General features: G+C 38.9%; 1 protein-coding gene across 1 annotated transcript in view; it reads right to left on the bottom strand.

The window, feature by feature from the left end:
• LOC122792406 (G patch domain-containing protein 11-like) overlaps window positions 1-21,891 on the bottom strand; it is a 339,605-nt gene that overhangs the window by 286,212 nt on the left and 31,502 nt on the right. Inside the window, exon 3 of the mRNA XM_044060194.1 lies at window positions 2,548-2,589. Within this exon, the coding sequence (XP_043916129.1) occupies window positions 2,548-2,589 (42 nt within the window). The remainder of the gene's footprint in view (window positions 1-2,547; window positions 2,590-21,891) is intronic.

Below are 21,891 nucleotides of genomic sequence, written 5' to 3' on the forward strand. Positions count from 1 at the left end.
GCCACAGCAAAGTCACCCACCAGTAGCTAAGGTGCAACAAGAGCTGGTGCTACACCTAAAGACTCCTTAACAATGTTCCTTTTCTTGCAGAAGGGGAAGGTAAAACCACAGACACCAATATAACTGCTCCATAGATTAACTGAGAATGAGACTTTGAAAGCAGAAGAAAAGCCTGGACAAAGTGAAAAAGAGTTAAGTAGTGTAGAGGTAGAAAATATATAAATAAATAAATTGACACATGTAGTGTAAAACGATTTGCTCATATCAGAGAAAGAGGAAGTGAGTTTGTGGTCAGTGTGCATAACTAAACTTTTAACCATGTCAGGGGAATTTTTTAAGCAATAAATGACATAACTGCGCATGTCCAGGAATGTGCAAAATGTAGCAAATATACTAATGTATCTGCATTGTTCACAATGACTTACTAAGAAAATTACATTTATGTAGTCAACAAAGCAGCAATATTGTGCTTGATTAATATTTTTTTTCTCGCATGAAAAAGTTAAGTGTAGCAATAATAATTCTATTTTTAAGGAAAATGATGACTAGGTCCCTGTATATGACATTAACCACATGTAATTAATATAGTAAGACATAATAATGTCTTAATAAATAGAAATATTGAACTGTATTAACTTTGGTTGATGGTAGAGGTCTGTTTGATAAATGTTATTAATTGTGTTCTGAATCTCTACAAATTAATTTGAGTTTTATTAATAGGGGACACACACTTACAATTGCTAGGTCTCCACACACGTGTGTTATAATAAATTTTGAAACTATCTAGACTGTTTAATTATTTAATTAATTTTTACCTTCCTTAACAGTAGAAAAAGAGTTACTGGAATGAGTAATCACCAACTGTTCTCCACAAGCACATTATCCTGCCCCATATATACAAACCTAAATTGACCTGAAGGAAAATTACATCAAAAAATAGATTTTGTTTTGTCACACAAAAAGTTCACATAAGCATTTATACTCAAAATCCCTTAGATATGCAGTAACAGTCCCAAAACATACAATTTTAGTCAGAAAATTATTTTAGTGGAAGGTCTTCCCCAACAGGGAATTTGTATGCCCAGCCTTGAAGAATCTCTAGCCAACCAAAAGTTCCAGAGGGCCTAACAAAGCAGCACTCTTCAGCAGCAAAAAAGCTCTTAAGAAACTGAAGTTCTAATTGTCTTTATAATGAAATCCCCTTGAGCTTCTGATAGAGAACATGGAAGATGTCCTAAAATTCTGAAAGCTGGCCAGTGGCAGGAGACCCAAACAGCTTAGGCTACTGCAAAATTGATCTGGCAAGAAGATAAGTTTTTCAGTTAAAAATCAGGCACAACACAATTCACAGACTATGAGAAGGAGAGTTTTTTTACATGCATCTTTTTATATAAACAAACAAAAAAAACTTGGATTCCATGCATCAGTTTCCAAATGGTATAACACCCCTGTGTCTCAGGTATGAAAATGTATTATTCCTGAATTAAAGAGAATGCTTTGAACTAAGAATACACATGTAGCAAGGTTTGAAAAAGACACAAGGAAAGAAAGGGATTATTCAGAAGAACCATGGCCGTCAATTACTCTACTGTTAACCAGCTCAGAAGTTTATCACTATAGGCTCATAGTACTACTGTTCTTATATCCAAGTAAAATGAATAAATTGCAGACTTGTAACAAGGAAGATTCCACTTTTAAACACCTAGACTTTAAAGGAGGAAGATGCACAAAAAAAAAACAAAAAAAAACAAAAAAAAACCTTCATGTCACTACCAGGCCTGATAATTTGAGGAAAAAATGGAGTATGTATAGAGACGGTTACTGTTGTACATGATACTCCACTTATTGCAATCAGCCAAGTGTTAGGACTAAAACGATGAAAGAATGAACAGCTAAAATGCAAATCTATAGATCCTCCAGCTAATATTCCACTGGCAGAAAATGATGAAGAAGCAGCATTTAATAGTACCAAACCAGCAATTATCTTTGATTCCGCCCTCTAATAATGAGGTAACGATATGTCATGGAGAAGAGGGAAAAGGAGCAATTAATAAAGATAAACCAGACACAGTCATGCTGCTAGTTCAATTATTTATTTGCAAGTGCCTCCTAGTAGGAGAACTCAAATTCCTGCATAGCTCTTCTTCTTAAAGATATATCACATTGGTTACCAATGCAGGGGAAGGGGGTATGATCTAGGACTAAACATGCGAGTCTTTCAATAATCCTCCTAATGAGACTTATGCCAGAACTTTCAAGTTACAATACACATTAGGGATGAAAGTAATAAAACATCTTTTGCCAGAAGTGAACAAAGGAAGTCATTATTCCACAATAAATATAAATAAAATTGTGTACGATGTACATAATGTAGACTGATATTTGATTCACTTGGTGCCCTTTTACGCACAAAGCAAGTCACTACGGCAGTTTAAAGCTTTCAGAACAATAAAGAAAAGATTATTTCTACAACACTGTGAAACTTCAGTGGTATATGAAAACTTAAAAAAAAAAATTTACCCAAGTTTAAATAGTAGAGGACATTACCTGTTTTAACATTCAGTGGTATTGGTTCAATAATGCCGTTCCCTAAAAAAAAAAAAAAAAAAAAAGCCATAAGTACTCTTTCTAATCTGAGAAAAAAAAACACTGCATATGTACATACATGCATACATATATATACACAGATACCCGTACGCATGAACACACACACACACATATGCATACCAGATCTGTTCTAATAATGGACTCAGAAAAAAGGATAAAATAAACTTATTCTAAGGTGTAAGACTAAAAGTGTATCTATACACAGTCTCTAAGAATTTTCCACTATTTCTGTACAGCTTACACGCAACAATAAATATGTATGCTAACCATATGAATATAATTTAAACTAACTAAATGATTAATGATTAATACTGCCTTCAATATGTACCTGACCAGGCATTTGAAGCAACTAGAGCAACCTCAGAGGTTCCGTGCAAAAAGAATACAGGGTGCAACAGACCTGCCTTATGCAGAGCACCTTAAAGTAATTTCCGTCTATTCAGTCTCCAACAGACTGCAAAGAGATGATCTATGGCTGGCTTAGGAGGCATCTGCAAACCCCACATTTATGAATTTCTTGCAGATTCGTAAGTCAAACAGTACCAGAAATATAAGATCTAAGGACCTGAATTTTGTCGATGACTTAAACAGAACATGGTGGAGAGACATATGTATTCCAGGGACTGTCGCTCCTATGGAACAGGCTTCCCATCCATGTAAAGCGGAGTTCATCTATTACACATTTTAAGCGCAACCTGGACCAGTGGATGGGGAATAGGAAATTTACACCAGACCTGGCACCCATGTCCCTTATGGACAGAGGTGACGTATAAATGCGTGGCCCTCAATGTCCTGTTTGGATACAGGGCATTATTATTCTTTCAGGAAAACTCAGCTAAGCTTAGAAAGACCCCTGGGTCATTAGCCTAGCAATCTATGACTTTATGAATTATAGAAGTCATTACAAAGCACAAACAAAAAGAAAGCACTACATTATAATACTAAACACAAAACTACCACAAAACTAACTCATTACAGCCAAGTGCATCTCCAGACATTTCTGCAGTTACCTTCTACTCCATCTCTTGGCATCAAATCTTGCTTGTTCATATTTGCATTAATAAATTCCATAACCATGCCACATAGAAGGTATCAGAATATTTTATCTTAAAGCATATAGGATGGCAAACACAACTGTATTGATAATTGACCTCTGTCAATGAGTATTTGTTAGAACTGTAAGGTGATAACTTCATTTTTTGAAAAGCTCAAGCCACACCCACTGGGGGTTAAAAGTAGACACTCAAAATTGCTATACTGGAGGGAATGAGTTAATCGAAGCAAAATATTAAAATTAAAATGACTAAACACATAAATCATAATTGCAGCAACACTGCATGCCAATAACTGAAATGTTACCTAACCCTTTTAAAGCAGTTTGTTGTGTGCAAGTAAACATGACCATAATAGTGGATCTTCAAGAAGAGATCATTAACAGTAATTCATAAAATGTGGGTTTTACCCACCTTGTTCATGCCTTTTCGTGACTAGAAGTTGGAAAAGCAGTGGTATCTTCCATGTGAAGCACCAATAGGAGTTTCATGTTTGCCAGACATGCAAGCCCAAGGCTTTAAACAGACCACTATGTTCCACAGTCTGTCTGGTTCTTCACTCAAATATAACCCTCAGGGAAGAATGGTTGTGGAAGCCAAATGGCACTGTCTATGTCCGGGTTAGAAAACTATACAATACTATATCCAATACAATTAAAACAATATGCCTATATGTTCTATATTCATGTACTTGAGCCACTGAATAATTCAAATGTAAATATAATTACAGCAGCTGGAGAATAAAATTATGGTTTAAAACACTTATGCACCTGTTCAAGTGATCACTTCAACTTTAAAAAAAGAACTAGAGCAGCTGCTCAAATGGAGTAGAGGGATAATGCACTGACTATGACACAGGCAACCGCAGTTCAAGTAGCAGCTCAGGTGACTAACAGAGTGGCAGGGAGGGAGGCATGGGTGTTACCATCCCAGGAGGGTGGAGTGTGACGTGGGCTTCTCTCATGATCCCTAGTCGTTACTGGAGCTATCATGGTCTGGAGGAATAGTCCTGATGGTGGGTAGATTGGCTTAACTTTTGGGGAGGTGGGACAATAAGCCATGATGTCCTCCATTGCACTCCCTCCTAGGGAAGCTACCAAGAGTCATCAAGGGAGAGGGATACTGGGTACCTCATACAGAAAATCCCCTGATCAAAAATGTAGACTTCATGACTGCCCCACCCCCCTCCCCACAAAGGATGCCCTTAAATCCCTCGCTGGCCCCGGTAAAAATTCATCACTGGCCAGGGAAAAGACTGGAGTGCTGGTAGACCCAGCATATGACATGGGGCACTGGAGTGGCTACTGAAAGTGACAGAAGGGGACAACAAAATCAACCACAGCAGAATCAGAATAAAATGATCTCACCACAGCAGGAATGGTAAATAAAACTCTGTAAACAAACAAAATGGCATTTTCCCATGCATTTGGAGAAAGGAAATAAAACCTTATGAAAAATATACAGCAAACAGACAAAACTAATAACCTCCTTAAAAAAAAAAAAAAAAAAAAAAAAGTATATCAGGGTAAATGCATAGTATTAAGTAATAATAATACTGCCTATAAAAGCAATACAACTTGAAATAATAGGTGCTTAATGTAAAATAAAATGCAGAAATTAAATATTTAGGAAGTTGAGAGCTTTCATTCATAAATCATACATAGCTTAAATCAGAACAATACACTGCATCCCACCACATCAGAATGTTAATAAACATATTTAATTTTTGTGCTTCATAATCTTATAGCATTTACATAAAGAATGCTTTTAATCTAAATCTTCTCATTTAATCAATGAGGGCAAGAATTCAATAATACCTGCAGGTATACTTCTTTGTATTCTAGTCTTGTTTTCCCAAGACCCCCCCCCCCCAACAAGGATAGGAATCTTCTCCAGCACAAAGAAAAAGAACATGTTTAAATTAGTACAATTTACAACATATCTGCATTGTCATTTGTGTCATACTTTCTAAGCATAGACATACTCAATCCATATTCTCACTGTTCATTCTATCTTACCCACATAAAACGAGGAACATGTGAGAGATCTAGACAAATAGAGAACACTGCTGGTCATAAAACTGTATCTCCCATTACTAATAATGATTTCTGGATATGTGGGGACTGGGATATTAATTGCTTCCAGTACATACATACGTGTCATATACACACGTGGGTCTACTTCAGAAGACTGAAGAACCAAAAGACCGAAAATTCAAAATACTGAACACATCTGTAATGCAAAGGGCAAGCGCCCTGCACACCTCATGTATATGTGTGTGTGTATATATTACACACACATACATATCTTTATATAAAATAAATTTATACATATGCATGTGTGTGTGTTCATATTTATAGTAGTAGTTAGTTTAGTTTAGTACTAGGCTAATTGCCCTTGTGGGCCATTTTAAGCCTAGCCAATTATCCCATGTGAGAATCAAACCCTGCACCTTGTGTCTGCAAGGTAAACACCTTAACCATTATGCAAACCTCCCACCCCAATACATATTGCATACATATTATATATATATATATATATATATACACATGTATATGTATAAAAAAAAATCCTGGCCACTAAAGGTAGGTACTGGAACTTGTGTATAAACTTGTAAAAACAAAGTACCGAAACCACCACAGCAATAGGCATAAAACAAATACTTTAGTAAAGCCAAATAAGTTACTATTACAAAAATAAAAAGACAACAGCTTTCGGGTATAAACTCTTTTTCAAGTCTCAAAACTTCACCAGTTCATGTTCTCTTAAAAAGTGTCTCTTAACCAATCGCATAAAATATGTAAATAAGTCATAACTCTATTGGTTGATCAAAAAACTACATCCTATCAGAACATGTACATGCTAAGAAGGCTATTCCTTCTTCACTGGTCACTATAAAATCAAATGGCCAATAAAAAACATACAGGCACTTCCAAGTCATTGGTTCTAGTATAAAAACATAGATAAACAACATACGAAATGTAAATAAGTCATAGTTTTTGTAAAGCTCTATCGGTTGATTAAAAAACTGCATCCAGTCATAGCATTTGCATGCTAAAAAGGCTGTTCCTTCTTCACTGGTCATTGTAAAGACAAGTGGCCAATAGTAAACATTCAAACACTTCCAAGTCATTGGTTCTAATATGAAAACATGGACCAATCACATATAAAATGTAAATAAATTATAGTTTTTCTAAAATTCTATTGGTTGATCAGAAAATAGCATCCAGTCTTAACATTTACATGCTGAGAAGGCTATTCCTTCTTCATGGGCCAATGGAAAAATTGAATAGCCAATAAAAAGCATACAAAACACTTCCAAATCATTGGAACGCGTCTTTACAGTAGAACTGAATTCAGACTGGAAACAATCTTCACTGGTTATATAAAACTGCTGAGTAACCAATGAATAATCTATGTACATGAACAAGCTATTTGTATTGGCATATGAATAGGATCAGCCCAGAATCAAACATACCTATATGGCAATCTTGCATTACACGTTTCCTAAGTGCAACTTACCCAGTTCAAAAAATACAAATCATAAATCAGAACAAGCATATTGTCACATATATGCATTGTGTCCATCAGTATGTACATGCATTTTTCCAAGCCTTACAAAACAAAATCTCTTGGTTAAAAAACATGCCCTTTTACTATATGCTCTAAGCAGGTCAGTTCAGTTGTTTACATTCAAATGATCTCTATGCACAAGGACAATTTCCACTCATCTGGGGGAAAAGCACTATGCAGCTAAGAAGCAGTAGCACAAATGAGATTAATTTCATTACCTGAGGTGCATTTTTTTTTTTAAAGAAGAAACATCTTTATTACATTGTCACGTATGACACAGGCAATCATACACTTATAAATGGAAAAATATACATTGTGATCAATTTTAGTTGCAAACACTACACATCACAAACCATATTGAAATAAATGTTAGTTGCATACAGTATATATCACTTATAATCCAGTCATTGTCAGTCAAACATTACATAGGTCATTCAAATCCTGCCTTCTCGTAAGCTTCATTCCTCCTCTGCATGTATTGTTCCCACAATTCCCATTTTTTTCTATGTAATTTGCTGCTACCCTTTTTATAAAGATCCCAGTTTGGAGTTGTTTAATCTCTGTTACTATATTCACTACTTCTAGTACAGTTGGTCTAGACATAGATTTCCATTTTCTAGTAATTGCTTTTTTGGCAGCCATCATAATTAGACTCAGCAAGGACTTGCTAATGTCTAGGCAATTCTGATTCTGTGTCATAGCTCAAAAAATAATTTCCTGCGTAACAAATTGGTCACCTAGTATTTCTGACAGAGTTGTTTGCAGGGAATCTTTAGTCTGCTAACTCATTACACTCCCAAAAAATATGTTCCCAATTACCTCTTTCTTCCTCATCACACTTCCAACATTTGCTGTTTACATGAGGATAAAAAAATTCTTTGGCATCTACATAGGTGTTTTTATACCCCACGTAAACACTTCCAAGCAAAGATCCTAAGTCTTCTAGACTTTGTTGTATATTTGGGAGACATACATATATTCCCCCATTGTTTCTTTGTGAATTGCTCATCCAATCTCGCTTTCCAATACTTTTTAACCTCCTCTGATTGAGTCTTACAGTTATCATGCAATATTTTATATGCTCTAATTATTCCTTTTTCAACAGCAGCTTCTGTTTTAGATTATACTAAAACTCTGCCAGTGATGGTCTTTTGCTTAGATACCCCCATTTCTTTCTCTTTGCTTATACTCTTGATATGAATCCTTGATAGGGAAGGCAATCTCTAGCTTTGTCAAGGTGCAGTCCTTGAGCATAAATGTCGATTAGACAGCAAAATGCCCTCTACTTAAGCAGTGACAGTTGAAACCACTACTCATTTTAACAATCAGACTTTTTAAAGAAGAGCACTTGATATTTATAGATTTATCGACTGTTACTAGGCTAACGACCCAGGGGGGCTTTCTAAGCCTAGCCAAGTCTTTCCAAAAGAATAATAATATCCTGTATCCAAATAGGACACTGAAGGCCAGGCACTTATAAGCTAACTTTGTCCATAAGGGGCATGGGTGCCAGACCTGGTGTAAATTTCCTATTCCCCAACTACTGGTCTAGACTGAGCTTAAACTGGGTAATAGCTGAACTCAGCTTCACATGGATGGGAAGCCTGTTCCATAGAAGGGCAGTCCCAGGGACATATCCATCTCACTATTTTCTGCTCAAGTCAGACAAAATTCTGATCCTCAGACACTGTACTTCTGGTATGGTTTGATTTACAAATATGCAAGAGCTTCATAAGTGTGGGGTTTGTGGATGCTGTGTAAGCCAAGCATAGATCACACCTCAGCAATCTATAGGAAACTGAGAAGAGGGAAAAGGCTTTAAGGTGCTCAACTAGGAGAGGGCTTGTTACTCCTTGTACTCTTTTTCATAGAACCACAGGAGGTTACTAGGCTATTGACCCAGAGGTCATTTCAAGCCCAACCATTTCATCTCACTGTAATACCATAGGCACTCTAGTCAATACTGAGGAATGTATTTATTAATGACTGCCCATGTCCAGGACAGTTGTGGGGACTATCCCAGGTAAGAATTTATGGTGCCCCATCAACTCATCCAGGTTCCTTTTGAACAGTGTCATAGAGGTGCTCCATTTCACATGAATTGACAGCCTATTCCAAAGATGCAGCAGTCGCTGGGAGACAAATCTGTCCCTCCAGCATATTTTATTCAAGTCACAGGCCACATTTAGGTCCCTGGAATGAGTAGCTCTAGTCCCGTTTGATTTATGCATGTGCAGCAAATTCATTAGGTTTGGGTCGGAGATTACTCTGTAAGCCAGGCATAAGTCTCCCCTAAGAAGTCTATAGGATACCGACTACAGTGACAGGAACTTCAGTCAATTTATTTAAGGCACGTGCTGGAGTCCTTTGTTCTTCTTAGCTAGAAAATTCTGAGGTTTATCCAACTGCTCAAGTGCTTTGTATGGTACATGCTGAAAAGAGCATTATACTCAATTATGGGCCTGATTAATGACAAGTATAGAGGGGTTATAACATGCTTCACTCTAGAGGGGATGCTTTTGCTAATCAAATGTGCTACATAGAAAGCCTTCCTTACTACAGTAGACACATGGTGGTCAAGATTAAGGTTGCAGTGTACTTGTAATCCCAGATCTCTTTCTACGCCATAGGTATACAAGGCATTGTTGTTAATTTGATAGTGTGAAGGGACATCATTTTTGCCAAAGGGAATGCTGATGCATTTCTTTGCATTCAGTTTGAGACCATGACTAAGTCACCAGTTGTTGGTCTGCGTAAGACCCTCCTGAAGTATACAGATATCATCTAGGGATTCAATTACTGCACCCAGTTTGCAGTCATCTGCAAACTTGGTCAGCCACAGCCCCTTCGTTTTGGCCTGAACTTCTGAGAAGCATCTACCAAAGAATAGGGGGACCAGTAATGACCCTTGTGGCACCCCCGCTGGTGACAGGTCTACTGGTTGATGTGGAGTCTCCCACTTTGATAGTGTGTGACCGGTTTGTGAGCCAGTTGGCAACCCATCTTACAACAAAAGGGTTTACATTCAGGTTAAGTTTATTGGTAATGTCCGAGTGTGGGACTGTGTCAAAGGCCTTTGCCAAGTCAAGGTATGCTGTGTGCACAGATCTGCCCTCATCAATGGCCCTGGCTAGATTTTTGAAGGATCTGCCCTTGACAAAGCTGAATTGGGTCGAATCCAGGGTTTGGAGGTCACCTATGTCTTTACTTATGAGGTCCATGATGATATGTTCCATGACTTTACAGATGAGGATGGTCAGACTTATGGGTCTATAATCCCCTGGGTCACTTGCTAAGCCACCTTTGTGGAGGTGAATAACTGTTGCTGCTCTCCATTCTGCAGGAACAAAGCCAGTGTTTAGGCTGTGATTGAATAGGATACTTAATGGTGATGCTAGTTCATGTTTTAGTTTGTTTAGAAGACAGCCTGTGATGCTGTCTGGTCCCACAGAGGCTGTGTTTTTTTGCCTTAGACAAGCTTTAATGGCCTGTTGTTTGGATATGTAGGGTGGGAGAGAAGTTGGGGCAAGGTTTGTGATAGGGGATAAGGGAGTGAAATTTTCACCAAATCTGTCCACTAGAAGGTTTGCTATCAGTATGGGATCAGTGTGTGTGATACAGTTACTCAATAGTTCAGCACATGCTTGGGTCCTACCTTTTGAGCTACATACATAGCTGTAAAAAATCCACATGGATTATCCTTGGCTGTGATCGCTAAATTTTTCTCAAAGTTATCAAAGGATATGACGTGTTGTCTTATTTGCCTGTTGAGGATGAGGGAGATGCTTTTCCATTGTTGGGGGCCTCGTCTTAAGTTTTCTTAGATGGTAACGTTTTGCTTTTGTTGTAAAGTTTATGGATGTTGATGTCCACCAGGGTTTTTTTTTTTTTTTTACTTGAGGCTCTGGCTTTAATTCTCACTGGAACAACAGAGTATATACACTTATAAAAGTAATTGTACAGGGCTTTAGTGTAAACTTTGGTGTAGTTAACATTTCTAGCTGGGGATGCATTTATTTATACCTTCCCCTAAGAGAGTATAGTTTGCTTTGGTGAAGTTTTTTAGTCAGACTTCACCCTTTGTGAGTTCTGGTGTTATTGCCAGTTCAAAGGCGACTGATTTGTGGTCAGATTTAACTAACGATGGTCCAAGTCCAACAGTGGAAATGGTGCATCTGTTTGTGAGGACCAGATCTAGTATGTTTATTCCTCTTGCTGGGATTTGAACAACTGGCTCCAGGGGATCTGAGTTAACAGAGTCAAGGAACTTTTGCACTAGTGTGTTAGGTGTAGAGTAAGTTTCCAAGTTGATTGTGGGATAACTGTAATCCTCCATGACCACAGTGTTTGGCAATATTTGGATTGACCCCAGTCTGGTCAAGTAGGCCTCATGCACATCATGATCCATGCAGGGGGATCTAAAACTAGCTATGACTCGAATGGGGGTCCTATCCCTTTTGCAAGGACCCTCTGAGGTCACTCTAGTAGCTATATATGGCTGGTCAAGTACCTACCAAAGGGAGCAGTGTACTCTATGATTGTTCTGCCAAGTGCAGAGTACAGTGTGATAATTACCTCTTTTGACCTAGATGCCATGCCATTACTTATAAGTTGTGCAACACAGAAGGATTTCTTCACCACTGTGGCCACATGGTGGTGTAAGATAAGGCTACTGTCTACATGTGTAACCATATCCCTGACCACTGGGTCAACTCTTAAGAGGCGTATTATCAACATGGCAATTAGCCAGGATGATTGACCTCCCAAAGAATATAATTATGCATTTCTTGGCATTCAGTTTAAGACCATGGCATTGGCACCACCTGTTAATCAGAGACAGGCCTTCTTGAAGAATGAGTGTCTGCAAGGAAGTCGATGATAACCCCCAGCATGCAATCATCTGCAAACTTATTCATCCATTAATCTTCAGCATTTGCTTCCTTTTCAGAGAAATGGGTGCCAAAAAGGAGTGGGCTCATTTCCAAGCCCTGGGGGACTCTTCTCACTATTAAATATATTGCATGCATTAATGAGGGAAGAAAGTAGGTGCTATAATGTGACTAGAGGGAGATAGGGTTGCAATAATGGTGACAAAGAAGGGATGAAGTCCGCTAATGATTTAGTAGACTCCCTGAATTAGGAAGGGGTTTCTTATTACTCTTGTTACCTGCTGACAGCCAGAAGGGAAACACTGTATTCCAAGTCTTTAGGGTAGGGTTGTGTTATTGGTTTTAAATTGGAGTATGCCTGTGAAGTCCTGCACAAAATCATAAGGCATATTTCCAAAATATATCTGCTTTCTAACAAAATAACTTTTGTTACACTACCTGGGAACAAAGTAGCAAATATACCCCATGCTACTAAAACTGACATTCTAATCAAACAGTTTTTTAGTAAAAAGGTCTTGTATTAAGCCAGAGAATTCAGTATGGGAAAACTATATTCTAACAGCATTAGACTTCAAAAGAACAATATTAGGCACTGCTGCTGCTACTCAGTAAATTTATACGTCACTTCCAATGGGAAAAGGCTCATACTACTGATCAACAAAATTCCACAAACAGGAAAAACTAACTGCACCACTTTATCTAAGAACATTTTGCAACACTGAAGTTGCTGTTACTGAGTAAACTTATATCACTATCTGTGATTGGAAAAGGAGGGCTTGTGTTATGACAAGAGACTTCCATACAGGAAATAACAATAGTATCAGAAAGGAAAACAATCCTAACAGCATTCCTCTGCTTGACAACAGTGCAGCAGTCAGGCACAGCTGTTAAGGAGTTAATTTATTTCCTTACTGTGAAGGTAAAAGAGGGGTTTTATTGGATGGCATTCCACGGGGAAGGAGTTAACTGCACTAAGCTAGCCAAAAATACTGCGTTACACACACTGTTACTGACTGAATATTTTAATCATTTGCGACTGGAAAGGGAAAAATGTGTTGAGAATCAGGAAATTCAACAGTAAACAAAATACAAAGAACGATACCCTGCCTGAAAATGCTGAGGCAGACATATGTTTTCCCTGTAAGGATTTATTAACGAGTGGAAAAGGGAACTGGTTCTTATACAGTGAATTACAGAAATAAATTATTATGAGGACTTTCAAAATGGTTGCACACTGATCAGAAGGTTGATTAGACCTCTCCCACTGTGAAAATGTAACTGTGATGTACAGGAGAAAATCTGTTTTTACCTACATTCTCTGTCCTCTATTTCTATTATTTTTTCAAACATCTCTTCTTGTGCAGTCTCATATTCAGCTAGCCTTTCCTTCATAGCCGGAAGGAGCAGACTGTATTAAAGTTATGAAAGTACAAATAAGCAACTGGGCTGGTATTACACGACAAAAATTGTTAAATGAAAGGGGACAGTGAGTGTATGAGAAAACAACCTAGACCTTTAATAGTGAAAGTGCAATTCTTTTCAACAGGACTTGATTCTGACAAAAATGTGGCAGAAGGACAAAGTACTAAAAGTAGGAGACAGCAAAGAGTTTGTAGAGAACGACTACTCATTGCATACCAGACAGAAAAGGAATACATTTATTCCATTATATAGGGCATGTTGAGAAGCAGGGTGTGAGATTCAAACTGCTGTACCCAGCTATCCTTAAAATAATTTTCCCTGGAGGAACAAAAACATTTTTCGATGAAGTACATGCTAAGGAATAAATACAGAAGTTTATCCAACAAAATGTCAGCTGTGCAACAGAAGCAGATTCTACTTCTTGTTCTTCTGGTAATTAAGACCACAGAGAGACTGTGCCGGTGAAACCTTTCCCAGTGTTTCAACAGAAAATGACAGAGAAAAAAAACACAGAAGTTGACTAGAAGAACTGAGAGTGCACTGGAGATGAAGCAGAGATAGGTTTGGGAGATGGAGATGAACAGAAATAGAACAAAAGTATCTGGAAATACTGGACTTTCTTGGACTTTGTTAAACTTGCAGGGGACTCTAAAGCAAATGCCCTACTTCGTGTCATTAGTGTTTGAAAAAATACTCAGGAGAGTGGAAGAGGAGGGAGAAAGTTAACTATAAGTAAAATATAATTTTTTTTCTTATCAGTATTACTTAAGTGGTGCACGATTTTCTCTAAATGTAAAGTTTTTTCCAATTATTTTAAGTGTAATGGGAATACTAATGTAAATATTGTAGGTGCTTGTTTATTCATTTTGCGCTTTCTCCCCTTTTTCTTTCTCCTTGTTTAGTATTAAGAAATGTACACACTGCAATGTTAAAAAAAGCAGGGGGAATATGGTTAAAAGTATGACAAAAGAAAAATGAGTGTGTGCATAGGGGAATGACTGTGTTAGCTTTACACAGTAGCAGGTTTTGACAGAAAGCAAGTAAATAAAAAATATTGAATATTATAAGGTCTTTTTAATAGTAAACAGTCCTGTATCTGGTCCTCATGTCACTAGCAGACAAGCTGATAAAAGTCAAATGGCTTGGAGAAAATGTTTTCTGAAAGCTTTTAAGTGTTTCCCAGCTGGGAGACCTATAAAGATAAGGCAAAACCAGACAGCATTTAATATAATCTCAGGCTCTACCATGCGTCTTACCACGGATAAGCTTTCTTTCTACTTAGCTTGAGTCTGTGTGTGTGGCTGTCACTACAGAACCTATGTTCCTTTTAATGGGGTAAAACTTCAATATTTAAAGATGTACATAGTTTTGTGGTATTATTATTAAGTTGGTAAGTTTTAGGGGTAGAGTGTGTGTGTGTGTGTGTGTGTGTGTGTGTGTGTGTGTGTGTGTGTGTGTGTGTGTGTGTGTGTGTGTGTGTGTGTGTGTATTTTTGTTGAGGGTTTTCAATAAAACAAAAAGTTCTGCAAGATGTGACATAGGTTCAAATGGATATTTTTATTTTTTCTCATTGAATATGACAAGAAACAGTTGTATAAAAGATTAACCTGCCAAACAGTGTATGCATGTAACACAAAAGCTGGAACTAGACACTTAAAAAAGCTGTTAAACATAAAAGATAGGAATAATAATTCCTCAAGAATAAGATTATTTACATAATGTCTTTAAACATTAATGGTCTTACAGATAAATCCAAAAAAAGAAAGAGCAGTGAACTATATTAAAATGTAGAGTGTACATAGATATGCTACAGGAGACACACTTGGAAAGAACATGTGAATTTGAAAAATAACATTTTTAGGATGGTTACTCAGCAGAATACCTGGAGCAATGGAAGAGAGAAGTACTTGTATTAATGCTTCAAGAGGAGCTCCAGTAGTAATTGAAGGTTAGAAAGAATTGAGAAGATAGAGTGGACAAGCCATTTGCATAGAAACAATTGAGGGATATATATTTGGATCCCAAATATGCAATAAATTCTAGAAAATTTAGGATCTTTGCTTGGAAGTGTTTGCATTAGTATTTTTATACCCCAAGCAACTCAAAATAATTTTTCTTCAGGTTGATTGCAAATGTTGGAGGTGTGATGGGGAGGAAAGAGGTAATCGTGAACATATATTTTGGGAGTGTAATGAGCTGGCAGACTTTAAAAAATTCCCTGCAGACTACTCTATTGGAAATACTGGGTGAACAAATTGGTGTAACTAAGGAGATGATTTTTTTGGAGCAATAATACACAATCAGAATTGCCTAGACGTAGTAAGGCCTTGCTGAATCTAATAATGGTGGCTGCCAAAATGCAATTACTAGAAAATGGAAATCAAAGTCTAAACTAATTGTACTAGAAAGCAATGAATAGAATAACAGAGATAAACCAATTGGAAGGGAGATCTTCAGAAAAGGATAGGCGCAAATTACATAAAAAGATGGGAACTGTCAGAACAATATATGCAGAATAATGTTTTGGAGGAAGAATAAGGTTTAAGGGAAGGCAAGAATTGAACAAGCTTTGTAACGTTTACTTATAATCTGTTCAGTGATTGACAATGTATAACATCTACAACAAAAATATGCCAATACAGTTTGTTTTTATGTATATAAATGTATGACTGCTAATGTCATAAGTGATAACGTAAGATGTTTATTGTTTAAAGTAAAAATAAATTTTCTTTGCTTTTACAATAAAGGTCCTTGGTTTAAGCTATACATAATATTTTGTAGGCTTGAAAATAGAATAAAATGTGTGGAAACAACTGTTTCTGTGGTCTGCATTGCTTTGAGTATCACTCATCTCTGCATTGCTCTGAGTATCACTCATCTCTGCATTTAATTTTGATTTGAAGCTCTAAGGTTTGATCACTTCTATTTTGTATTTTATTCTAGTATTACATTTACTTTGTTTTAAGTTTTCTGTTCTGTTGGAGTTTTAAGAGTTCTTGGCTAGGGTCAGTGGCTTTTTGAGTTGCCCGCTCCTACCATAAATTAAATTTTGGACACTCCTCCCAGTCCCATCTCATCAGCTTATTCTACTGAGTAGAGACAAATCGTTTGGGAAGGCCTACCCCCTTAGTTTTCCAACCTTAAATTATGTTTAATCCCTTCCCACTTAACCTTAAAACAAAAATAGCTCTTTGTTTTTCTGCTTTTACTGTATTTGTGTGTCTTCCTACTTTATTTTGCTTTTGCTGTCTGTTCTTAAAAAGTACTCAATTGCAATTATTCTGCTACGTTTATTACTACTATTTAATAGCCTGATTAAATTGTAACTGTTATTCTAAGCCTTTTGGTTTAAGCACTTGGGCTTCAGGCCAATTATTTCACATTAAGAAGGTTTGTGGTCTGTACTCCTGTGGGAGGAGAGGGTAGATTCTGCCTTTCTGAGCTGAGAATTGCTGGTTAAAGGCTTATTGTGCCTGCTTATTTGAACTATTTCTTTCTGAAATTGCTGCGCCTTGTTTGCTGCAGCACAGACTAGATTCAGACCTGCTGAATCTAGCTTTGTTTGTATAACTTGAGCACTAATCCAGGCCATCATTTTTGGAGAAGGTTCCCTTACACCCTAGTGGCAGGAGTGTGCAGTTAGAACTTGCATGACTGTGGACTGTTGGAATAGGGCTCAATTTTGAGCTTTTTTATTGGTTAATGTGTTTAAATTGCTCAGTCTGCTCTTGTTTGCTACTGTTAAATTTAAGTGTGTATCTGTTCTCCTGTGTTAAATTGACATAAACAGAGTTTAAATATCTTTAGCATAGTCTGGTTACAGGTTTTGCTGTATTCAGATCTGTTTGTGTGATTCCTGCATTTCCTGCTACGCCATCTTGTGTTGGCCAGGATCTGCCTGCACTTAGTGGGAGCAAGTGAACTGGTTGGAATTGGTCTGGCATACGGTGTTGAGTTAAGAGCTCAGGGACAAGGGTTGGTCAATTTTACTAATTCAATTTTACTTTCATTTTTGTGGTATTTAAACCTAGCATTTGCGTGGTTTGAGCTTGTTTGCCTATTGCGCAACACCGATGTGTTGTTTTAACCCATTGCGAGGTATCTTAACTGCATTTTTTCCCTTACCAGCACTCCTGTGCGAGTGAGGCCATCGCCTGCAGATACTGTATTGATTTTATCCAGCCCAACTCACACCTATAGGTACTCTCCTCAGATAGTACTCACTCTACTATCCCTGACCTCCCTTCCACAGATTCTGATAACCATGGATGGACAATTTCTTGTGGTTTCTCCTGCTAGTCTGGTTGATATGGGCATCATGAGACAGTGTAGCAACTGCCTTATGTACACAGACAACCCACTACTACTATTACCACCTAGGAACACAATATGTGAGAGATGCAATCACATTAAGCACCTAGAATCCTTGCTGTCTCAGTCACAAGCCAGTACATCTGGCACTGAGAAGGTTGTCTGCACAAACACTATGAACACCACACCTCTAACACCACCCACATCTGTACAACACACTCCTACATATGCAGGGGTTCTCAACAAAAACATACCTAAACAAAAAAGATACCTCCGAAGCACAAGCGTGCGCACGCACACACACACACACACACACACACACACACACACACACACACACACACACACACACACACACACACACACCACCAAGAATCACACATAGTACACACATCTGTGTCTCACAGCCTCTAAGGCCAAACTACAAACCCAACATACTAGTCATGAGACACTATCGTGAGACACACAGATGTGCCCCTCACCAGGCTAGACAAGAAGAAAGTCACAGTAAGTTGCTTGTCAGTTGCTAGAATCAGCCATATCATGCATGCACTCAAGCCTCTTAACAGGTACTGTTATGACTCTGTCATAGTCCATGTTGGTGTTAATGACTTGAGACGTACCTCTGTGGCCTAGATGAAGACAGACATGATTGAGCTCGCTGAATATGTGTCCCAAGCAGGTATGTCCCTAGCCTTAAGCAACATCCTACCATCACCAAGAATGATACCTCAATACAAACAGAAAATGACTGACTAACAACTGGCTTAATTTCTGGTGTCATTCCAAGGGGATCCAGTACCTGAATGCCTGGGAGAACATGACTGACAGACCAGAATGCTTTGCCAGAGATGCCCTTCATCGGTCTCCCCTGGGCTTTAGGCTTCTGGCAAAGGCACGTTGCCTCCCCCATAGTGCCTGTTTTAGGCAAAGTCATGAGCACAAAATTACTAACATGAAAAATTCTTATGAACGAAATGTAAAGGTCATGCTGCTAAATGCTAGGAGTCTTAGAATGAAACTGCACTCATTGCAAGCATTCCTTGCCCTGGAGGATGATGACATTTGTGCAATCACTGAAACCTGGTTCAAAGCTGTGGAGAGCACTCCAACCTTACCAGGTTACTCATCCTACCATACTTTCAGACCACATCCTTTGGCTTTGTAGCCCTCCGTTTGGGGAGTTTCAATGTTTATCAAAGACATACACACCTCCAGGCTAATCAAACAGTATGATGCACAGGGGACAATCCAAATGCAGTTAACTGTTAACAAAACACCTATTCAAATCATAGCTATCTACAGACCCCCAACCATAACTTAGGAAGCCCACTGTACCTATCTGGACTTACTTGAATCCATCAAGATTCAACCCTCTACCCTGATCCTGGACGACTTTAACTACCCAACCATAGAGTGGAAGACCTATTCTAGCCCAAACAGGAATGCCCAGAGATTCCTTGACTTTGTCAATGCCAATGCATTGGATCAGCTGGTTGGCACCCTATGAGAGGTGAAAATATCCTGGACCTGGTCCTAACCAATATGTGTAACCACTGTAGCACTCCTACAGTATCATCCTCCTTGGCAAGCTCCAACCATAAAGCGATCACTATTGAAGTCACCATCTCCGCTGCCCCCTGGCCCTTGTCAGGCTCAAACGAAAAAAACTTTTCCAAAGTCGACTACAATCTCCTCAGAGCAGGTATAAGCAACTTCACAGCCACCGTCCCTTCAGTTGGAACTAGCACTAATGTCCAAGTCTACACCAAAAAACTATACGAGCACCTACAGAGCTGTATGGACTCAGCAATACCTGACAGGACCAAATCATCTTCGGCAAGGAAGAGTAAACCTGTCTGGTGGGCAGCAGCAATAAACAAACACTATAACAGAAGGAAATATATGCTGCCCAGGGCCAAGAAGGAGCAGGTGCCAAGGTGGAAGCAATCACTCCTTTGTCTGAGCAAGCAAATAAGGTCACTGGTGAAATCCTCTAAGGCTAACTTCGAGTCCAAATTGGCCACATCCACAAAGGACAATCAGAAGGCCCTCTTCACATATGCCCATAATCTCAAAGGCAACACCCAAATCTGCTCTGAACTGGTAGTCAATAACACCACATACACAAACGCCATATATATAGCCAACTTGCTGGCAGACATGTTCAGTGAAAACTTCACCATTCTGTCCCCCCATCAGTAAACCAGGACTTCCCCAGCACCTGCCCCCCCTCCCCTCATCACCATGGAGCAGGTCCTTAATGCCCCCTCAAAGGCAAAAAATACAGTCTCCATGTGATCTGATAACATCCCTGGCTGTGAACTACATGAACTAGGCGTGAGCTCTCAGCTCCATTAGACACCCTATTCAACCAAAGCATGAGCACCAGTCTCATCCCAGCTGAATAGAGGACAGCCACTGTCATCCCTCTACACAAAGGTGGAGCGTACACTGACCCAAGGCAATTATTGGCCCATCAGCCTAACTAGCCTGATCTGAAAGGCCATGGATCACATTATCATGGACATTATAAACAAGGACATTGGAAACCTCCAAATGCTTGACCCCACACAGTCTGGTTTTGTCAAACAGAGATCATGCCTGTTAAACTTTGTCAACTTCTTTGAAACGGTCACCAAAGCCATGGATAAGGGGAAGACTGTGCACACCGCCTACCTTGACCTAGCCAAAGCCTTTGACATTATTTCCCACTCGGGCATAATAGACAAACTCTCCCAGCTAGGCATCAACTTGTATGTTACCAGATGGGTAACTAACTGGCTCACTGATTGACTGAGTGGGTTCTAAGTAGGAGAAGCCACATCTAGTAGTAGACCCGTAATGAGCTGTGTACCCCAAGGATCGGTCTTGGGGCTTCTACGGTTTGTGATATACTTTTCTGAGGTGCAAGCCAAAACCAGTGGTCTGTGGTTGCAGATGACTGCAAGCTGGGCACTGTCAAATTCCCCTAGTGATGTGAACATCATCCAAGAGGGCCTTACCCAAATTAATGACTGGTGCCAGAAGCATGACCTCAAACTGCATGCCAAGAAATACCTCATTATCCCCTTTGGGGAAAATATCATCCCACTAATTATCACATTAATAACAACATACTAAGCATGCAATCAGTCATGAGGGACTTGGGCACCCAGGTTGATAGCAACCTGACTTTTGACCGCCACATTGCCTCCTTTGTACGGAAGGCTTTCTACATGGCCCACCTCATAAATAAGGGTATATCATCCAGGGAGAAGGAGGTCATAACATCCCTGTACTCCTCCCTTACCAGACAAATTAGAGTACAATGCCCCCTTCAACATGTATCTTGCCAAGCACATGCAGCAGTTGGAGAGACCACAGAGATTCCTGACCAAGAAAATCCAGGGTCTCAAACACCTATCCTAAACAGATTGGCTAAAAGCCTTGTCCCTCTACTCAGTCTCAAATAGACTGCTCAGAGGTGACCTGTGTCTGGCATACAAGGCCATTTCAGACTCAGTCTTGATGGAGTTGCTGCATATCCATAAGACAAACTCCACTCGTGCAACCAGCATGCAAGGCCTTTGTGACATTAATACAACTTGTTGGCGGGATAGATTTGGATCCCAGGGACTCCCCAGTCTGTGGAACAGACTCCCTCTCCATGTCAAGCAGAGTACTTCACTAGCCCTCTTTAAGAGGAACCTGGATGACTGGATGGGAAACAGAAAATATACCCCTGGGATTCCACCAGTGTCCCTGCTGGACAGGGGGAACAGGTGATGACTTTGAGGGAACATGGGTGAAATTCTTGGCTAGGCTTATAAGGCCATCCAGGCCAGTAGCCTAGTATTATCCTATGAACCTATGAAAATGCCAGCTCTTTCTTGTATTTGTAATGTCATTAGCTTCATTTTTCCATTAGCAAAGGCCTTCAGTGAAAAGACAAGTCTCCAGGTGCAGGCAATTCATTAGGAGAGGGATGAGCAGTGTGCTCTTTAGCATTTTTATTAACATCACATACTGCATATTGACATGAGTGCATGTTCAGT

This window comes from Protopterus annectens, chromosome 1.part2 (genome assembly GCF_019279795.1).
Source record: "Protopterus annectens isolate FY-2018-M chromosome 1.part2, PAN1.0, whole genome shotgun sequence".
In the NCBI taxonomy this organism is placed as follows: domain Eukaryota; kingdom Metazoa; phylum Chordata; order Ceratodontiformes; family Protopteridae; genus Protopterus; species Protopterus annectens.